This window comes from Chiloscyllium punctatum, chromosome 25 (genome assembly GCF_047496795.1).
Source record: "Chiloscyllium punctatum isolate Juve2018m chromosome 25, sChiPun1.3, whole genome shotgun sequence".
NCBI lineage: Eukaryota > Metazoa > Chordata > Chondrichthyes > Orectolobiformes > Hemiscylliidae > Chiloscyllium > Chiloscyllium punctatum.
Window position 1 is genome coordinate 30,721,073 of NC_092763.1, and position 19,773 is coordinate 30,740,845.

At 40.3% G+C, this 19,773-nt stretch overlaps 1 protein-coding gene and 1 pseudogene across 4 annotated transcripts in view; both read left to right on the forward strand.

Moving 5' to 3' along the window:
* Positions 1–15,277, forward strand: part of LOC140495793 (transmembrane protein 33-like) — a 162,612-nt gene extending 147,335 nt beyond the window's left edge. For 3 of the 4 annotated variants that reach the window (XM_072594905.1, XM_072594907.1, XM_072594906.1), the window contains one exon: positions 12,716–15,277. In XM_072594905.1, coding sequence (XP_072451006.1) covers positions 12,716–12,842 — 127 coding nt within the window. In that variant the 3' untranslated portion in view covers positions 12,843–15,277. The remainder of the gene's footprint in view (positions 1–12,715) is intronic. The other variant, XR_011964099.1, reaches the window with a different exon arrangement.
* LOC140496135 (U6atac minor spliceosomal RNA) lies at positions 871–991 on the forward strand (annotated as a pseudogene).
* Positions 15,278–19,773: the final 4,496 nt, after the last annotated feature.

A 19,773-nucleotide genomic window follows, 5' to 3' on the forward strand; every position in this document is an offset into this window, starting at 1 on the left:
ATTACTTAGTTTATTAGTAGATTTTTTTCAAACTTAATGCACAAACATTCCCATATATTCTCATTACGTTAATAATTTAAATCTCATGAGCAGTGCATCAAATGTATACAAGCGTGCGTGAATAAAACTAGTTAAGGTTTCACGTGTAAGCAGATTGGATAATTTACTGCCTTTTGCACAGAGGTATATTGGTACCAGTCCTAGGTTGGTAGCTACACTATAATGGCACAAAATCAAATTCAGGACATAATTTTCATTTCATGACCTTATTCTGAATAGGTGAGTGTGGAACTAAAAGACAGTGGTAATGGACAATGGCATCTACTTTGCATCCACCAATTACAAAAACCTAGTTTGTCCCTTTAAATACTAGCAATGCTCTACTTTTTGTGGCATTACTGGATGGCTGTTTTGTTTTTGAGCCCTTAGAATCAACATTGTCACAATATTAATGAGAAAAATGTTGACCATAGAGCTGCAAAGACTTTTGGCAGAGAAAGCCATTCATATTTGTTTCAGTTCTTCTCATGGAACAGCATAAATGAAGTGCACAGCTTCACACTCCCAATAGCAGGCATTGTCCTTTCCTTCAAGTAGTTGAGCAATTTTTGCTTTAAATATACAACTACCCCTGGGGTGCAGAGAAAAACTTGCTGTGTAAATAGAGTGGGCCCACAAATACTTCAAATTGTTTTGATGTTTACGTAATATTTTAAGTTTAAGTACAATGTGTGACATAAAGGAAAGACTATGTTTTTGTGTCTTAAATTATTCACTTGTGCTTAATAAAGTTAAACTGAGTCCTGATGTTGAACTTCTTACTGAATTGTATTGATGACCTATTAAACAAGTCATTACAACAGAAAAGAAACATGATATGAAAGGAGAGAAGGCTAGCACTCCCCTTGATAAAGATGGAAGGGGTCCTAGTGGCCTTACAACAGATGTCAGAAGTCACACAACACCAGGTTATAGTCCAACTGGTTTATTTGAAATCACAAGCTTCATCAGGACTATAACCTGGTGTTGTATGACTTCTGACTTTATACACCAGCATGTCCACATCATGCCTTACAACAAATGGTTAAGGCACTGCCGTCTACTTGGTGACATCTAACCCTATTTTCGGGGCCCCTCTTTTGAAGCAGTGGTCATGTCCCTATCCCTGGACATGGAGGCCTGAGTTTAAATCCCACCTACTCCAGGGGTGTGTAATAACATCTCTGAACAGGTTGGTTAGAAAAATAGTTTTTTTTAAATCTTGAGGATCTTCTCAATTCTCCAAACAAAAATTTAGAACCAAATTAATCACATTGTCTCTCATTAAGAACATAAGTAGTGGCATTACATTAAGCTCTATTTTGTGATTGCTAACAAATTATGGATGCTTACCACTGTCTTGAAGAAAGTGGGCCAAAAGATTTAGCCAATCTCCACGGTTTTCTGATTTTCTGAAAGCAGTTTAACTCTGATGCCAAGTCAAAGGGATCACCAAGTCTCCAAAGGCAGTTATGTCATTAATGAGGATGAACAGCCAATCATAAATTCAGTGTTCTCATAGACACTAAATGAATAACTTAAAAAGTGATTATTCTTTTCTTTTGAATTTTCAGATGGCAAAACAAATGGCTATGATGTGTTGAAACAGAGCTTAAATCAAAAACAAAGTGTGTGGAAGTGTTTTTGATCATAATGGTTCAGTTTGGTATTCTGCACTTGTTCTCTAGGTGCTTGGCTGTAAATTTGGTATACATATAACAACACTGTTACAGTTGGGATTGCTTAATAGCGCTGGCCTAGTGATGGACAGGATTCAGAGACCCAGGTAATGCTCTGTGGACCTGGGTTTAAGTCACACCACTTCCTTAAAAACTGGAGTTAAAGTCTAGTGATGACTATGAAACAATCGTTGATTGTCATAAGAACTTATTTGGGTCACTAATGTCCTTCAGGGAAAGAAAATTGCCTCCTTGCCTAGTCTGGCCTCTATTCTACCAACTGCTAGAACGTGTCCAAAAAAATAATAAACAAAGCTAAAAGGACTGGCTGGCCTCAACTAAGGTGCAGGAAAGGCCAAACACAGCCCTCTCAACCTTGCAAAGTTCTCCTTAAAAGCACCTGTGCTAGTGCCACAATTGGGAGAGCTGTCCAACAGACTAGTCAAGCAACAACCTGCCAAAGTTCAGAATCATATCTTACACACACTATCCCAACAGCATGTCAGGGAATGTCCTGTCCCACGAAAAGGAAAGATCCATCAGAGGTAGTGACAGTGATACAATCTGAAGGGAGTTGCCCTACATGCTCTCACCTTACTCCAGACCCCATGAAGTCTTTTGGCATCAGGTTAAAAATAGGCAAAGGAACCGCCTGCTGATTACCACATCACCTTCAGTCTCTCCTCCATGTTGAACACCACTCGGAAGAAGCAATGAGGATGGCAAGAGTACAGAATAAATTCTGGATGGGGCACCTCAGTATACACTGTCAAGACATGCTCAGCATCAACACGACTGACTGAGCTGAGCTAGATTGCATCTGCAGCAGTGGTGAGGAAAGAGATAATTGGCCTCATTTCTTACCAGTCTTCCCATCCATAGATGCATCTGTCCATCACAGGATTGCTAAGAGTAACTAGCACACAGTCCTTACCATCACTGAATGCCCCACTACCAATATTGCCATTAATTAGAAAATGAGCTGGATGAGCCAAGTAAATAGAGCAGGTTAGAGATCAGGAATTCTAACTCAACCCCTGTCTTCATATTGAGAATTACCCTCCATCATGTATTGTCACACAATCACCATGTGCAATGTGACAACTTCAACTAGATCTAACAACTGCAGACTGTGCATCCATGAGACACTGGGCTATCAGCATAACACTACTCCAACACAATCTGCACCTCATGACCAGGTAGATTACCCACTCTACTGTTATTATCAAGCCAGGGGATCAACCTTGTTTCAAGGAAGTATACAGGAGTGCCAAGAGCACACAAAACATCAAGCTACTTGTGTGCCAAACAGCAGAATCAACAAGTGATAGAGCTAAATTCAATTTGGATAAATACGAGGTATTACATGTTGACATAACAAGCCAGGGCAGGATTTGTACAATTAATGGTAGGGCTTTGAGTAGTGTTGTAGAACAGGGGAACCTAGAGGTTCAGACACCTAATTCATTGAAATTTGCATCATGTTTAAGGTGGTTAAAAAAGCATTTAACATGCTTGCCTTAATTGCTCAGTCCTTTGAGTTTAGAAGTTGGGAAGTTATATTGAGGTTGTATAGGACATTAGTGAAGACTCTTCTGAAGTACTGTGTCCATTTCTGGTCACCCTGTTATAGAAAGGATATTATTAAGATAGAGATGGTTCAGAAGAGATTTACCAGGATGTTGCCTGTTATGGAAGGTTTGAATTATAATGAAAGGCTGGATAGACTGTGACTTATTTCACTGGAACATAGGAGTTGAGAGGTGACCTTATTAGATAGGATTAATGTGAGGTGTCTTTTCCCTCCGATGGGGAATTTCAAGACTAGGGGGGCATACTTCTAAGGTGAGGTGAGAGAGATTTAAAGGAGACATGGGCAAATTTTTTACACGAGGATGGTTCATGCGTGGAATGAACTTCTCGAAGAAGTGGTATGCTTGGGCACAGTTACACTTAAAAGAATTTAGATAAGTAGATAAATAGGAAAGGTTTGGAGGGATATGGACCAGGAATAGGCAGGTGGGACTAGCTTGGTTTGGGATTATGTTTAACATAGACTGGTTGGACAGAAGGGTCTGTTTCCATGCTATGAGACCCTTTGACTGTATAAGTAATTCCATAACCAATGAATCCGACCTATGGTCTGTGATCGTGCAACATTCACTCGTGAATGGTAGTTTTAAACAATTCACTGGAGGGAAGGGGGAAGAGAGGGGACAGTCTTCAGTGCTTGGAGTCATACTAACCCAACGGACAATGTTTGTGCCTGTTGGAGAAAACTCATCTCAGCTCTATGACATCTCTGCTGGAGTTAAATGTAGCATCCAACATCTTCAGCTGTTTCATGTATGACCTTCCCACCATAGTAAGGCCAGAAGTGGGGACGTTTGCTCATGATTGCATAATATTCAACACTGTTCACAACTGTTCATACATTGAAATAGCCCATATGCAAATATATAAATACAGGTTTGGACTGACAAGTGGCAAATAACACTTGCGTGGCACAGATGTCAGGCAATGACCGTCTCCAACAATAGAAAATCTAACCATCACTCCTTTACATTTGCAAGCACTATCATCACTGAACGCCCCACTAATGACATCATGGTGGTTACCATTAATTAGAAAATGAGCTGCATGAGCCACATAAATACTGTGACTACAAAAACAGGTCAAAGACCAGGAGTTCTGCGGCATGTAACTCAACTGCTGACAACTAAAAGCCACTATCTACAAGGCACAAATCAGAGTATGATAGGATTGTCCCTAGCTGCTTAGCACTTGGCTTAGATAGGAGCAGTTCCAACAACACTCCAGAATCTTGACACCATGTCAGACAAAGTAATACTATTTCTCATGAATACTATTCCTTATGCCTAAAATGTCAATTTTTCCTGCTCGTCGGATGCTGCCTGACCTGCGCTTTTCCAGCACCACACTCTGGACAAAGTAATGCCCTTGATTGTCAACTTATTCACAAAAAACATTCAATCCCTCCATCACTGATCTTCAACAGCAGCACTGTGTACCATCTAGAGGAAACACTGCAGAAATTCACCAAGGCTCCTTAGATAGCACGTGACCACCACTATCCAGAATGAGACAGGCAGCAGATACATGGGGACACCACCACCTGCTAGTTCTCCTACAAGCTACTCCTTAGCGGTGTTCCGCAGGGATTGGTTCTGGGACCTTTGCTGTTTGTGATTTTTATATATGACTTGGATGAGGAAGTGGATGTGTGGGTCAGTAATTTTGCTGATGACATGAAGGTGAGTGAAGTTGTGGATTATGTGCAGGGCTGTTGTAGGTTGCAATATGACTTTGACAGGATGCCAAACTGGGCTGATAAATGGCAGATGCGGTTCAACCTGAAAAAGTGTGAAGTCATTCACTTTGGAAGGTTGAATTTGAATGCAGAATATAGGGTTAAATGCAGGATTCTTGCCAGTGTGGAGGAACAGAGGAATCTTGGGATCCATGTCCATAGATCCCTCAACGTTGCCACCCAGGTTGATAGGGTCGTTAAGAAAGCGTATGGTGTGTTGGCTTTCATTAGCAAGGGTATTGAGTTTAAGAGCCGTGGGGTTATGTTGCAGCTCCATAGGGCCCTAGTTAGACCATACTTGGAATATTGTGTTCAGTTCTGGTTGCATAATTATAGGAAAGATGTGGAAGCTTTAGAGAGGGTGCAGAGGAGATTTACCAGGATGCTGCCTGGACTGGAGGCTTGTCTTATGAAGAAAGGTTGAGGGAGCCAAGGCTTTTTTCATTGGAGCAAAGAAGGATGAGAGGTGACTTGATAGAGTTGTACAGGTTATTGAGAGGCATAGATAGAATGTGTAGACAGAGACTTTTACCCATGGCGGAAATGTCTACTACAAGGGGGCATAATTTTAAGGTAATTGGAGGAAGGTTTAGGGGAGATGTCAGAGTTCGGTTCTTTATTCAGAGTGGTGGGTACTTGGAATGCACTGCCAGCAGTGGTGGCAGAGTCAGATACATTAGGGATATTTAAACGCCTCTTGGATAGGCACGTGGAAGTTAGTACAGTGAAGGGTATGTAGGTTAGTCTGATCATAGAGTAGGTTAAAAGTTTGGTCAGTTCAAAAATGCTCCTGATGTATGGTAGTGTGGCTAGTCACCACAAAGGTATACAGGAAAGCCACACGCACACACCAAGTCCTAAACTATGAAAGCAACCACCCCAACACACACAAACGAAGTTACATCAGGACACTATTCAAAAGGGCCACAACACACTGCAGCACACCAGAACTGCAAAAAGAGGAAGAGGAACACCTATACAAAGTATTCGCCAAAAACTGATACCCTCGCAATTTCATCAACAGATGCCTAAGGGAGAGACAACGGAACGAGGACATGCCGCAACCCAAAGGACTAGCCACACTACCATACATCAGGAGCATTTCTGAACTGACAGCCAGACTACTGCGACCACTAGGACTCATAACAGCACACAAACCAACAGCCACGCTCAGACAACAACTCACCAGAACAAAGGACCCGATACCCAACATGAGCAAAACTAATGTAGTGTACAAAATCCCATGCAAGGACTGCAGAAAACACTACATCGGACAAACAGGAAGACAGTTAACGATCCGTATACACGAACACCAACTAGCCACGAAACGACACGGCCAGCTATCCTTAGTAGCCACACACACACACGACAAGAAACATGAATTCGACTGGGACAACACTACCATTATAGGGCAAGCCAAACAGAGAACAGCCAGGGAATTCCTAGAGGCATCCACAGACTCTATCAACAAACACATCGACCTGGACCCAATATACCAGCCACTACAGTGGACAGCTCGAACTGACAACCGGAAGTGGCAGAGACAGGCCACTATAAATGCCGGAGGAAACAGTACAGAAGCGCTTCACAGGAGGCTCCCAAGCACTGAGGATGTCACCTAGACAGGGGACGAAACGTTTGCAAGACAAATTCCCAGCTCGGCGAACAGAACCACAACAACAGAGTAGGTTAAAAGTCTGGCACAACATCGAGGGCCAAAGAGCCTGGACTGTTCTATGTTCTGTGTTCATCCTGGCTTAAAAATATATTGCTATTCCTTCAGTGTTGCTGAAAACCTCGTACTCCATTTCTTAATTGCATTGTGGATCTACCTACACCAAATGGGCTGCAGCGGTTCAAGAAAGCAGCTCACCAAAGGCAGATGTAATGGGTAATAAAGTTATTACAATTAAATTTTATACATAGGGTGTAGGTTTGCTCGCTGAGCTGTAGGTTTGATAGCTCAGCGAGCAAATCTACACCCTAAACCTCAACCTGAGCTATAAACCTTCACAAACCTTGCATTTTATACATATTTATACCATGTCCCAGCTCGCAACAATCACACGACCTTCCAAAGTGATTTTTTTGAAATTCCAGTCGACAAGATAAATGGCAGATGGAGATTAATTTAGATAAATACGAGATGCTGCATTTTGGGAAAGCAAATCGTAGCAGGACTTATACACTTAATGGTCAGGTCCTAGGGAGTGTTGATGAACAGAGGCCTTGGAGCACAGGTTCATAACTCCTTGCAAGTGGAGTTGCTGGTCGATAGGATCGTGAAGAAGGCGTTTGGTATGCTTTCCTTTATTGGTCAGAGTATTGAGTACAGGAGTTGGGTGGTCATGTTGCAGCTGTACAGGTCATTGGTTAGGCCACTGTTGGAATATTGCGTGCAATTCTGGTCTCCTTCTTATTGGAAAGATGTTGTGAAACTTGAAAGGGTTCAGAAAAGATTTACAAGGATGTTGCCAGGATTGGAGGATTTGAGCTATATGGCTGTTTTCCCTGGAGCTGAGGCTGAGGGGTGACCTTATAGAGCTTTGCACAGTAATGAGGAGTATGGATAGGATAAATAGACAAAGTCTTTTCCCTTGGTTGGGGGAGTCCAGAACTAGAGGGCATAGGTTTGGGGTGAGAGGGGAAAGATATAAAAGAGACCTAAGGGGCACCTTTGTCATGCAGAGGGTAGTATCTGTATGGAATGAGCTGCCAGAGGAAGTGATGGAGGCTGGTACAATTGCAACATTTAAAAGGCATTTGGATAGGTACATGAATAGGAAGGGATTGGAGGGATAGGGGCTGTGTGGTGGCAGATGGAACTAGATTGGGTTGGGATATCTGGTCGGCATGGACGGGTTGGACCGAAGTGTCTGTTTCCATGCTGTACATTTCTATGACTCTATATAAGTTTTACAAAGGTTTTTATAGCAAGGCTAAATGAAAAAAAATGAAAGGTTTTGCCAATTCACTGATTTCATACCAGTTAGATTCTGCTGATCTTCAACAGTATTTCCTCTGGAGCAGTGTAGAGTGACTGAAAGCAACTTCTTGATTTCTATATTATTTTCTTCACATGGGCACTCTTAGTAGTTCCTATCAGTTTAAATGAGATAGTGAGCATGTATTGGATAGCTTCTCTATCTTTACAGTGTTGGCAAATTTCTGTAATATGGAATGAGATCATTGGCCCAGTGTGCCTGTGCTGCCTCTGGATGAATTATCCATTTTCTAATATACCCCTGGTAGTATGTGTATGAATATCAACTGAAAACATTTATGGATTCTGCATCCATCATTGTTTTTGGTAGGCTGTTCCATGATTTTTCAATTTCCTGCATTAAAACATTCTCAATCTTGGCCTTTGCTCTTTTGATTATGATCTCAAGTGTATACCTCTGATTACTGACACACTGACCAGTAAAAAATATTTTTCCCACATTTACAATGTCAAACATTTAATAATTTTGAAATATTTGATGTCATGTTCCCAATTAAAGAAAAAGAATCTTTTTGAAAGTAAATTATTTGCAGTTGAAGGATGCTAGTTTACGTCTGTTAATATTAATGACAAGAAATTTCTTACCTCTGCTACCAAGGACTGGAGGAGTAATGCTTTTACCCCTGTTTGTCTGTCTGTCAGCAATAGATCTTAAAAGCTAATTGACAAGTTTCAATTAAACATGGTATGTGGACAGGAAGAACTAATTCCTTTTTTGGTGAAAATATAGATCGGAGTATAGATCTTGGAAGTTTTCAAAGAATTCGTCGATGGGGAAAAAGTTAGATTTTTTCAGAATGTTTTGGGTTCTTTTATTTAGAATATGATCTGTTTTGGAATGCCATTGATTGTTTTGTCTACTGTGGTGCACTTTGTCACAGTTGTAAAAACATGAGCAGAGTTTTCAAAGCAGGCTGTCCAGAGCCTCCTTAGTGGATTTTTCTCAATTTTACAGAGTACCAATGAAGCAGGACTAAGGACCTAGGAAGAGCTGCATAATGTTAAAACTTATAGCTTGCCAGAATTTTAAAAAAATGTTTTAATTTGCTTTTTAATTAATTTGCGTTTATGTATGTGTACCCAAGAACACACTGAGCAGCTATGTGAAATTACGGTTATTACTTTCTTATCTTCAAAATTTTACGATATATCCTCGGGTTAGTGTTGAATCTAAAATTATTTTAAAATTAAATTTATTAATTTATATTTTCTATTATTTTTGTTTAATTGGTAGCTTTATGATGTTTCAGTAATCCTGCTATCAATAAATCCTATTTTGAATTGACAAAGTGTAAAGAGTGTACATAATAAATTCTTTGTTTTGTTAGCTTAGTACTTAGAAGCATTGCTTTGATTCAGTATAAGATGTTAACCACTATGAGAAATTATTTAAAATGAATGGTATCTCCCATTAATTGGAGGAAAGTGAAAATATTGTGTACAAAACTATAGATATCGAAACCCAACTGTCAAAGCTATTAGAACTGAATCCCTACGACTGGAACCGAAGTAAATGTTGTGTGTAATGTGTACTGATGCACCTTGTCAGCCAATCGGAATTATACAATAGTCTAGGGTGCAATCAAATTTTCATTAAATGTCAAAAAAAATTCTTTCTAACCCAATTGTCTGAGCTGGGCTTCAGCAGCTCCTACTGTCTTGTTGCTTTGAGTGTCTGCATTCACCATTGCCCATCTGCCTATTGATTGGTAGGAAGCCCAGAATGGGAATTCCATCTCATTAATCATGTCACAGAACAGGGATTAAGACAAGTCTTTGGTTTAAGCTGCACAGCATCTGACCATTGCCCATCAGTGCAGTTGATAGCTGATGATATGCAAAGAATGCCTGAAGCCCCATGAGGTCATCTGCCAGCAGAACTTCTGAACAGCCTTCCTTCACGACTTGGCAAGTGAAGCCAGATAACATTGTTTTTATCACCGAAGGCCAAAATAGGAACATGCATAAAATATTAACTGGAATTGTCAATATGCTTCTGGCTAAAAACATTTCTTTGTGATTAGCTCTATGGTTGAAACTATGAAAACTGGAATAACCTGTTTTTTTCCTTGCCAGGCTTGTGAATATAATTCTAATTATACTATAAAATGTTTTGGATTTCAAAAATTAAATGAATGCTTTTAATAGTGCAGGAAGATGCTCCTGCTTGTAGGTAGACACTGGCAGCTTTCCAAGCCTAACACACCTTAACACAGGATTACTATTCTTCAAAAGCAATTTGCATTAAATACAAATTTTACTAATACTGAGGAAAGAATACTATATCTTGTCAATTATGATATGTATATGGCAAAATAGCATCATTGCCATACAGGGACTACATTCCAAGCAAGAAAGTCCATAAACAATGTCTTGGAAGCATTCCAATATTTTGGCAACCCTACCTTCATATTCAAAGGCTGTATTCATAATGCTGTTCCCTTTCTTTTCAACCTGCCAGTCTTTGCTTAATTCAGCCATTATTTTAAAACCTGAAAGAGAATGGGCAGAAAAGTGTAATGAATGGAAAGTATTCTAGGAAAAGCTGAGAAGTGAAACTCGTGTGTTTATTTCAGTTAAAAAGGACTGTTTTCCATTGGAAGAAAGTGATTGATGTCACACAGGTTTTTACACTTAGATAGCTCTGAGATGCATTGAATGACTTATTCTTAATTTTACATTATGATTTATTCTAATACTCATTTTGGGAACTCAGTCAATATGTTTACACTTGTGCATAGGCTGTTTCAAAATTTATAAGCATAAATGTGCCTTCATCAAGCTGCTTTTCTTATATCCACGGCTTTATTGATTGAAGCTGTCATGGAGCAATGAATCCTTTGATTGCATTCTAAATGCAACAACCATTAATGTGTTTGCTGTCATTGGAAATTTTGAGTATGAATATAGCAGGGATTAGGGGTGTTGGTAATAAAATAAATCCATTAATGGAAGTAAATGTATTGAACATCAGGTGAAAGTGTATTTTTACAATTCTCTTTTTCATGTTGCAAGAACTCATGATTTTCTTGGTAGATTGCTAACTTGTGTGGTGAGACAGATAAGGTTAATTTGACATTAAAATCTCCATGATTTGTGTTTTCATGTTAAATTGGCAGTGAAAGAATTTAATATTAAATTTTCAAGTGAACAGATGGAACACTGTTTTCTTTGCTTTAACCCTCAGCTTCTGTTGTTTTAGAAACCATATTTTCCTAAATGTGCTTTCATTAAATTTCTTACTACATTCTAGCAGAATAATGAACTTCTATTAATATAATTCAGCTATTTGTTTAAAATTCTGCCTGTAGATTATTGCGCACCATTCCAGTTAGTTCTTTCAAACAACAGATCATATTGAGCCTTAGAAACAGACAGGCTACTTGCTCCTGACCATCTGGCAGTACTATTGTTTCATTGTCTTGTATAAGATAGTCAAAGGGCTCACTGTCCCTCAAATTTTGTTATTTTTACATATTGCTTTCTCGTTTATTGAAAGTAAGAATACGCCATGTGAGGAATTTTGGACTTGAGTCAATCAGTACAAATCAAATACGTTGCAGAAGTACCTGTTCTGTCTTTGTGAGATATGAAACTAATAGTTTGGGAGGAGGTGTTGTTGATAAAATATCTGCTTGTGAAAGATGTCCATTATTAATGAACAAATTGATTAGTTGCTTGTGGCACGGAAGAGATATCACATGAATTGTGAATTATCACAAGTTACTGAACAAATAGTGCTACACTACTTTTAGCTTCACAAAATTGCATTTATCCTCCCGGTGACTTTCATGAAGTTACATTGATTTTTCTCCTCTGTATAGTTTCTAACACAACACCTAATATCTCCCATTAATTTGGGATGCTTATCTCTAGCCAGCAGGAAGAGTACACAACCCATTGATGTTTTTCCCTCCATTTTATCCTTCATAACAACAAAGCCTGGATTGGTCATTCAGATAGAGAAAGGAATCAAGCTTGAATAGTTACCTTGTTTTGAACAACCTCGTGTGATAACTTTACCTGTTAATATAATTGCTACACGCCACATGGAATCCTATTGGTAGTTCTGCAGGCTACTTACTTCTGTTTTGTGAACCTGGAGAGCTACCAACTTCTGTTTGTGAATCATTCTAATCTAGTTTATTTGTCTAATTAATGTAAAGTTAATTAAGGTTAGAGGTTCAACCAAATGCTTATGACTTTAGAAAATGGAACATCTTGGACAATGGCTAAATGTATTATAGAATATTTGATTTTGCTGATCAACATGTACAACACATGACGTCTGGTCCTACTTTATAATAAATAGCTTTATAATGCAGGTTATTATCATAAATGTAAATCTGTTACAACATTTGATCATTGGTAGTGTGACTGTGAGTGAGATCATAAATCCTTGTACTAGTCAATAATGTACCTAGAGGATGCTTTATGATGATTTATTAAATATTTTAATTTTCCCACATTAATTTAATCAGCATAGCTCAAAATGACATTCTACATTAGATGAACAGACTTGAGTAGAAAAAAAGAACCACTCAATATAAAATGGGTAGCCCTTTGATTTATTACCAGGCTATGAATACTTTGTTTACACAGCAAATATGTGATGCGTTGTGATCTGAAGGAGCTAACTGGCTTTCTACATTTTATTAACAGGACATTGTTTTATGAGCTTCGAGTGGCAATGGAGCAGATGACAGCCAGACCTTCCTGTCCAACCTTCATCCGAAGTGCATGTCACAAAGCTATAAAGCTCATCTGCAAGCTTGCTCCAGGGTCATAGAATTTTTACATATTTTCTCAGCATAAGATTATGTGCAAATGGTGGAATTTGTTACAATTTTGAATTCTGTAGAACATTCCTATAGTTTATGTTCAATATCACATTTGTATCCTTTTTTTTAAATGGAATGATGTCAGAAACTTATTTTGGTACATGTCATTTCCATCACAGAAGTAAATTTATTTTTGATTGTTGGGTGACAAGAATGTATATTAGATGATGGAGTCACATGGTTTACTTTAAATACTGTCTGCAAAATGTAGGTTTGTGGGAAAACAAACATTGATCTACAAATGTCTGCATATCAGATTAATACTTAACCATTAATTATTTTGCTTTATGTTTTGTATGGTACATACAATTGTAACCCTAATATGGATAGTCTTCTAACATCTTTTCTCCATGTGGAAAGTGATGATTGTTGAAGAGGTACAAGAAAATAGTTTATCGTAAAGAAATGGGTGTTTGACTTTGGATACACAATATCATAGAACAGTACAGCACAGAAATTGGCCCTTCGGCCCAACGTCTCTGCACTGACCATGATGCCATTCAAAACTAATCCCACCTGCTTGCATATGATCCATATCCTTCAGTTCCCTGCCTGTTCATGTGTCTGTCTAAATGCCTCTTAATCATTGCTATTGTATCAAATTCTACCACTTCCCCTGGCAGCATGTTCCAGGCACTGAGCATCCTCTGCATTTAAAAGAAAAATTGCCTTGCACATCTCCTGGGAACATCTGACTATCCATCCTATCCATGCTTGCCATGATTTTATATGGTTCTATCACGTTGCCCCTCAGCCTCCCATCCTGTCATGAAAACAACCCAGTTTGTCCAACTTCTCCTTATAGTTAATACACTCCAATCCAGGCAACATCCTGGTAAACCTCTTTTGCACCTCTACAACCTTTCCATAGTGTGGCAGCCAGAACTATAGACAACACTTCAAATGTAGTCTAACTAAAGTTTTATACAGCTGCAACATGACTTACCAACGTTTATATTTAATTCCCCGACTGATGAAAGCCAGCATGCCGTACATCTTCTTTACTATCTTGCCCACGTGTTGCCCCTTTCCAGGGAGCTATGGACTTGCACCCCAAGATCCCTCTGTATATCAGTGTTCTTGAGGGTCTTGCATTTACTGTATAAACTATACATCACAATGTGTGCTATATGCATCAAAATGCACACTTGATGCTGAATCAGTGTAATTCCTCAGTAAAAGTTACATGCAATGACATAAAGATGTAGATAATTCAGAAACTATTGGTCAAATAACTAAATTATTAATTTAAAATCTGCATAAGTTAGTTGCTCAATGTCTGTTCATAGTTTGTCAACTTATTCCATCTTTATGATACAAATGACTTTCATTTTGTCAACATGTGTCCTCAGGTACTAGTAACTTGAAGTTTTTGCTTAATATTAATAATCTAATGAATTTAGTAACTCCTGTATTTTGTAAAAATACTCCAAAACCTTTTGCAGGGCAATGGCACCACTACTGTGACTTGGTAGCTCCCAGACACACTGGGAGCATCACTTCTGATTTGCAAGGTTAGTGAACTAGGTGAGAAAGTATGTTGAAGGTTACTTTTTTGTAAGTTCCCTTTGCAAAACTGCCACCACTCTTAATTTGCGATTCAAATATTTATTGGATGTAAGAGCTTTTGTAAATAAATTGGATGCCTTGCCATATGAAGATTGAGCACGTTCCTGCTAATGTACACTGTAGAACTAATACTGTGTTGAGCATGCACCTGCCTTATTACTATGGCTTGATAGTAGCTACTGTAAGCACATCAGTTAGTAAAGTAGAAGCAAAATTCTGTGAATGTTGAAATCTCAACTAAAAAGAAAATGCTGGAAGCCTTCAGCAAGTCAGATAGCATTTGTGAGGTTTGATACCTGAAGAGTTACCACTGAACTCCTGACCTTAGACCATAAGACCATAAGACATAGGAGTGGAAGTAAGGCCATTCGGCCCATCGAGTCCACTCCGCCATTCAATCATGGCTGATGCGCATTTCAGCTCCACTTGCCAGCGTTCTCCCCGTAGCCCTTAATTCCTCTAGACAACAAGAACCTATCAATCTCGGCCTTGAAGATATTTAGCGTCCCGGCTTCCACTGCACTCCGTGGCAATGAATTCCACAGGCCCACCACTCTCTGGCTGAAGAAATGTCTCCGCATTTCCGTTCTGAAATGACCCCCTCTAATTCTAAGGCTGTGTCCACGGGTCCTAGTCTCCTCGCCGAACAGAAACAATTTTCTAGCATCCACCTTTTCAAAGCCATGTATTATTTTGTACGTCTCTATTAGATCTCCCCTTAATCTTCTAAACTCCAACGAATACAATCCCAGTATCCTCAGCCGTTCCTCATATGCTAGACCTGTCATTCCAGGGATCATCCGTGTGAATCTCCGCTGGACACGTTCCAGTGCCAGTATGTCCTTCCTGAGGTGTGGGGACCAAAACTGGACACAGTACTCCAAATGGGGCCTAACCAGAGCTTTATAAAGTCTTAGTAGTACATCTCTGCTTTTATATTCCAACCCTCTTGAGATAAGAGACAACATTGCATTCGCTTTCTTAATCACAGACTCAACCTGCATGTTTACCTTTAGAGAATCCTCGACTAGCACTCCCAGATCCCTTTGTGCTTTGGCTTTATTAAGTTTCTCACCATTTAGAAAGTAGTCCATTCCTATATTCTTTTTGCCAAAGTGCAAGACCTCGCACTTGCTCACGTTAAATTCCATCAGCCATTTCCTGGACCACTCTCCCAACCTGTCTAGATCCTTCTGTAGCCTCCCCACTTCCTCAGTACTACCTGCCTGTCTACCTAACTTTGTATCATCGGCAAACTTCGCTAGAATGCCCCCGGTTCCCTCATCCAAATCATTAATATATAATGCGAACAGCTGTGGCCCCAGCACCGAACCCTGCGGGACACCGCTCGTCACCGGCTGCCATTCTGAAAAAGAACCTTTTATCCCAACTCTCTGCCTTCTGTTAGATAGCCAATCCTCAATCCAACCCAGCAGCTCACCTCGAACACCATGGGCCCTCACCTTGCTCAGCAGTCTCCCGTGTGGCACCTTATCAAAGGCCTTTTGAAAGTCCAGATAGACCACATCCATTGGGTTCCCCTGGTCTAACCTACTTGTTACCTCTTCAAAAAATTCCAACAGGTTTGTCAGGCATGACCTCCCTTTACTAAATCCATGTTGACTTGTTCTAATCAGACTCTGCTCTTCCAAGAATTTAGAAACCTCATCCTTAATGATGGATTCTAGAATTTTACCAACAACCGAGGTTAAGCTGATTGGCCTATAATTTTCCATCTTTTGCCTTGATCCTTTCTTGAACAAGGGGGTTACTACAGCCATCTTCCAATCATCCGGGACCTTTCCTGACTCCAGTGACTCTTGAAAGATCTCAACCAATGCCTCTGCTATTTCCTCAGCAACCTCTCTCAGAACTCTAGGGTGTATCCCATCGGGGCCAGGAGATTTATCAATTTTAAGACTTTTTAACTTTTCTAGCACTATCTCTTTCGTAATGGCAACCATACTCAACTCAGCCCCGTGACACCCTTTAATTTTTGGGATATTACTCATGTCTTCCACTGTGAAAACTGACGCAAAGTACTTGTTAAGTTCTCCTGCTATTTCCTTATCTCCCATCACTAGGCTCCCTGCATCAGTTTGAAGTGGCCCAATGTCTACTTTTGCCTGTCGTTTGTTTCTTATGTACTGAAAGAAACTTTTACTATTATTTCTAATATTACTGGCTAGCCTACCTTCATATTTGATCCTCTCATTTCTTATTACACTCTTTGTTATCCTCTGTTTGCTTTTGTATCCTTCCCAATCTTCTGATTTCCCACTGTTCTTAGCCACTTTATAGGATCTCTCTTTTTCTTTAATACATTTCCTGACTTCCTTTGTCAGCCAAGGTTGTCTAATCCCTCCCCGGTTAATCTTTCTTTTCTTGGGAATGAACCTCTGTACAGTGTCCTCAATTATACCTACAAACTCCTGCCATTTTTGCTCTAGTGTCTTCCCGGTTAGCCTCTGCTTCCAGTCTATTTTAGTCAGTTCCTCTCTCATGCCCTCATAATTACCTTTATTCAACTGTAACACCATTACATCAGATTTCGCCTTCTCCCTTTCAAACTCCAGACTGAACTCTACCATATTATGGTCGCTACTTCCTAAGGGTTCCCTTACTTTAAGATCTTTTATAGAGTCTGGTTCATTGCAAAGCACTAGGTCCAGAATAGCCTGCTCTCTTGTGGGCTCCATGACAAGCTGTTCCAAAAAGCCATCCTGTAAGCATTCCATGAATTCCCTTTCTTTAGATCCACTAGCAACATTATTTACCCAGTCCACCTGCATATTGAAGTCACCCATGATCAATGTAACCTTGCCTTTCTGACATGCCTTCTCTATTTCCCGGTACATGTTGCGTCCCTGGTCCTGACCACTGTTAGGAGGTCTGTACACAACTCCAATTATGGTTTTTTTGCCTTTGTGGTTCCTCAATTCTACCCACACAGACTCCACATCATCCGACGCTATGTCATTCAATACCATAGATTTAATTTTGTTCTTAACTAACAAGGCAACCCCACCCCCTCTGCCCACCTCTCTGTCTTTTCGATAAGTCGAAAAACCATGGAGGTTTAACTGCCAGTCCTGACCCCCCTGTAACCAAGTCTCTGTGATGCCTACTACATCATAATCATTCACTATTATCTGTGCCATTAATTCATCGGCTTTGTTATGAATGCTACGAGCATTCAGGTAAAGTGCCTTAATGCTAACTTCCTTATTAGAGATGTTGTAAGTCATATGTCCTAAGTTATCCTTGCTTTTTTCTGCATTCTCAGTCTGCCTCAATTTTAAATCCGCCTGGAAACATGCTATCCTGCTGCTTATCTTTCCATTTACCTCCATACTCCCTGTCGCTTTCACTTTCCCTTCCCCCCAACTCAGAAGTTTAAAGTCCTACTGACCACCCTATTTATCCTCTTCGCCAGAACATTGGTACCTGATCGGTTCAGGTGGAGACCGTCCCAACGGTACAGATCCCCCCTGTTCCAAAACTGATGCCAGTGCCCCATGAAGTGGAATCCCTCTTTCCCACACCAATCCCTTAGCCACGTGTTTACTTGCCTAATTTTCTTGTCCCTATGCCAATTGGCACGTGGCTCGGGCAGTAATCCGGAGATTATGACCCTTGAGGACCTGTGCTTCAATTTCCTGCCTAGTGCTTCGTAATGCCCAAACAGGTCCTCCACCCTAGTCTTGCCTATGTTGTTGGTACCAACGTGGACCACAACAACTGGATCCTCCCCCTCCCGCTCCAATATCCTTTCAAGCCGGTCAGAGATGTCTCGCACCCTGGCACCGGGCAGGCAACACACCATGCGAGACTCCCGATCCGGCTTGCAAAGGATACTATCTGTCCCCCTAATTATAGAATCCCCTATAACCACTACCTGTCTATTAGCTCCCCCCTCTTGAATGGCCTTCTGCACCATGGTGCCTTGGTCAGTTGGCTCATCCTGTCCAGAGCCCTTTTCCTCATCCGAACAGGGAGCAAGAATCTCGTACCTGTTGGACAAGGTCAAGGGCTGAGGCTCCTCCACTCCTGAACTCTGGGTCCCCCTACCTGCCTCACTTACAGTCACACTCTTTTGTGCCTGATCACTAGCTGAGTGGGAATTAATTAATCTCCCAGGTGTGACTGCCTCCTGAAACAAAGCATCCAGGTAACTCTCCCCCTCCCGGATATGCCGCAGTGTTTGAAGCTCAGATTCCAGATCATCAACTCTGATCCGGAGTTCTTCCAGCAACCAACACTTGCTGCAGATGTGGTCATTGCCGTTCACAATGGGATCAGCCAGCTCCCACATCATACAGCAACAGCACATCACCTGCCCAGCCATCTCTGCTTAGTTAGTTAATTACTTACTTAGTACAAGTATGAGTTAGAATACCTTCTGATACCTCTGCTATAGTTAGTTAATTACTTACTTAGTACAAGTATGAGTTAGAATACCTTCTGATACCTCTGCTATAGTTTTTTTTACCCTAAGTAAGGACTTGATGTATACACACAAAAAAAAATCACGAAGTAAATTTTTTAACTAGTCCCCAGTAAAGAAATAAAAATTCTTACCTTAAAAGAAAAAAGCAGTAGTTAAGAAGGTTAGAGGAGCCGTTTGCAGCATATGTTTGCAGCATATCTTGTTTCTATTTCCATCAATAACTGCTACAAAATTGTCAGTACTCTGCAGTTACAAGGTTAACAAGAAGAATCAGTTAAACACTGGATTCAATTTTTCAAAAAAACCTAAATCTTCTCAAAACACATGCAATGGATACTAGAAACGGGGCAGAATTTATTGTAACTGACCCAGGTCCAGCTCACCAATTGGAGAACCAGTGGTAACCTACACCATTTCTAAGGCACCTCTTCAACCAAATAAGGGCCTATCACTAGCACTCCAGTAGCCAGCATTAGCTTTCCCTAGGATTTTATACTCCACGGTGGAAATACCACCTACTAAGAGAGATTGGCCTTTTAAAGGCCAGCAGCTCTCCCTCACCAATGCTATGACTGGGATCGTTGAATACCTGGACTCAGGTGACCAGGGGTGGGGAAAGGATTAAGGAGAGAGGTGATGCAAAAAGTTTGGAAACAAAGGTAGAGTGTTAAGTATAAGCTTCCCCAAGCTCTTCCCAAAGCAGGTACCCTTGATCAGGCACTAAGTGCCTTTGCGAGAGAGAACCATACAAGCAGACATGGCCTTTGGAAGGCAAGTGAAAGTTATGTTGCTTATATTTAATCCCTCAGCCATGACTAAACTCTGGTGGGATCAGAGATAATTGGTATGAATTGCTGTCA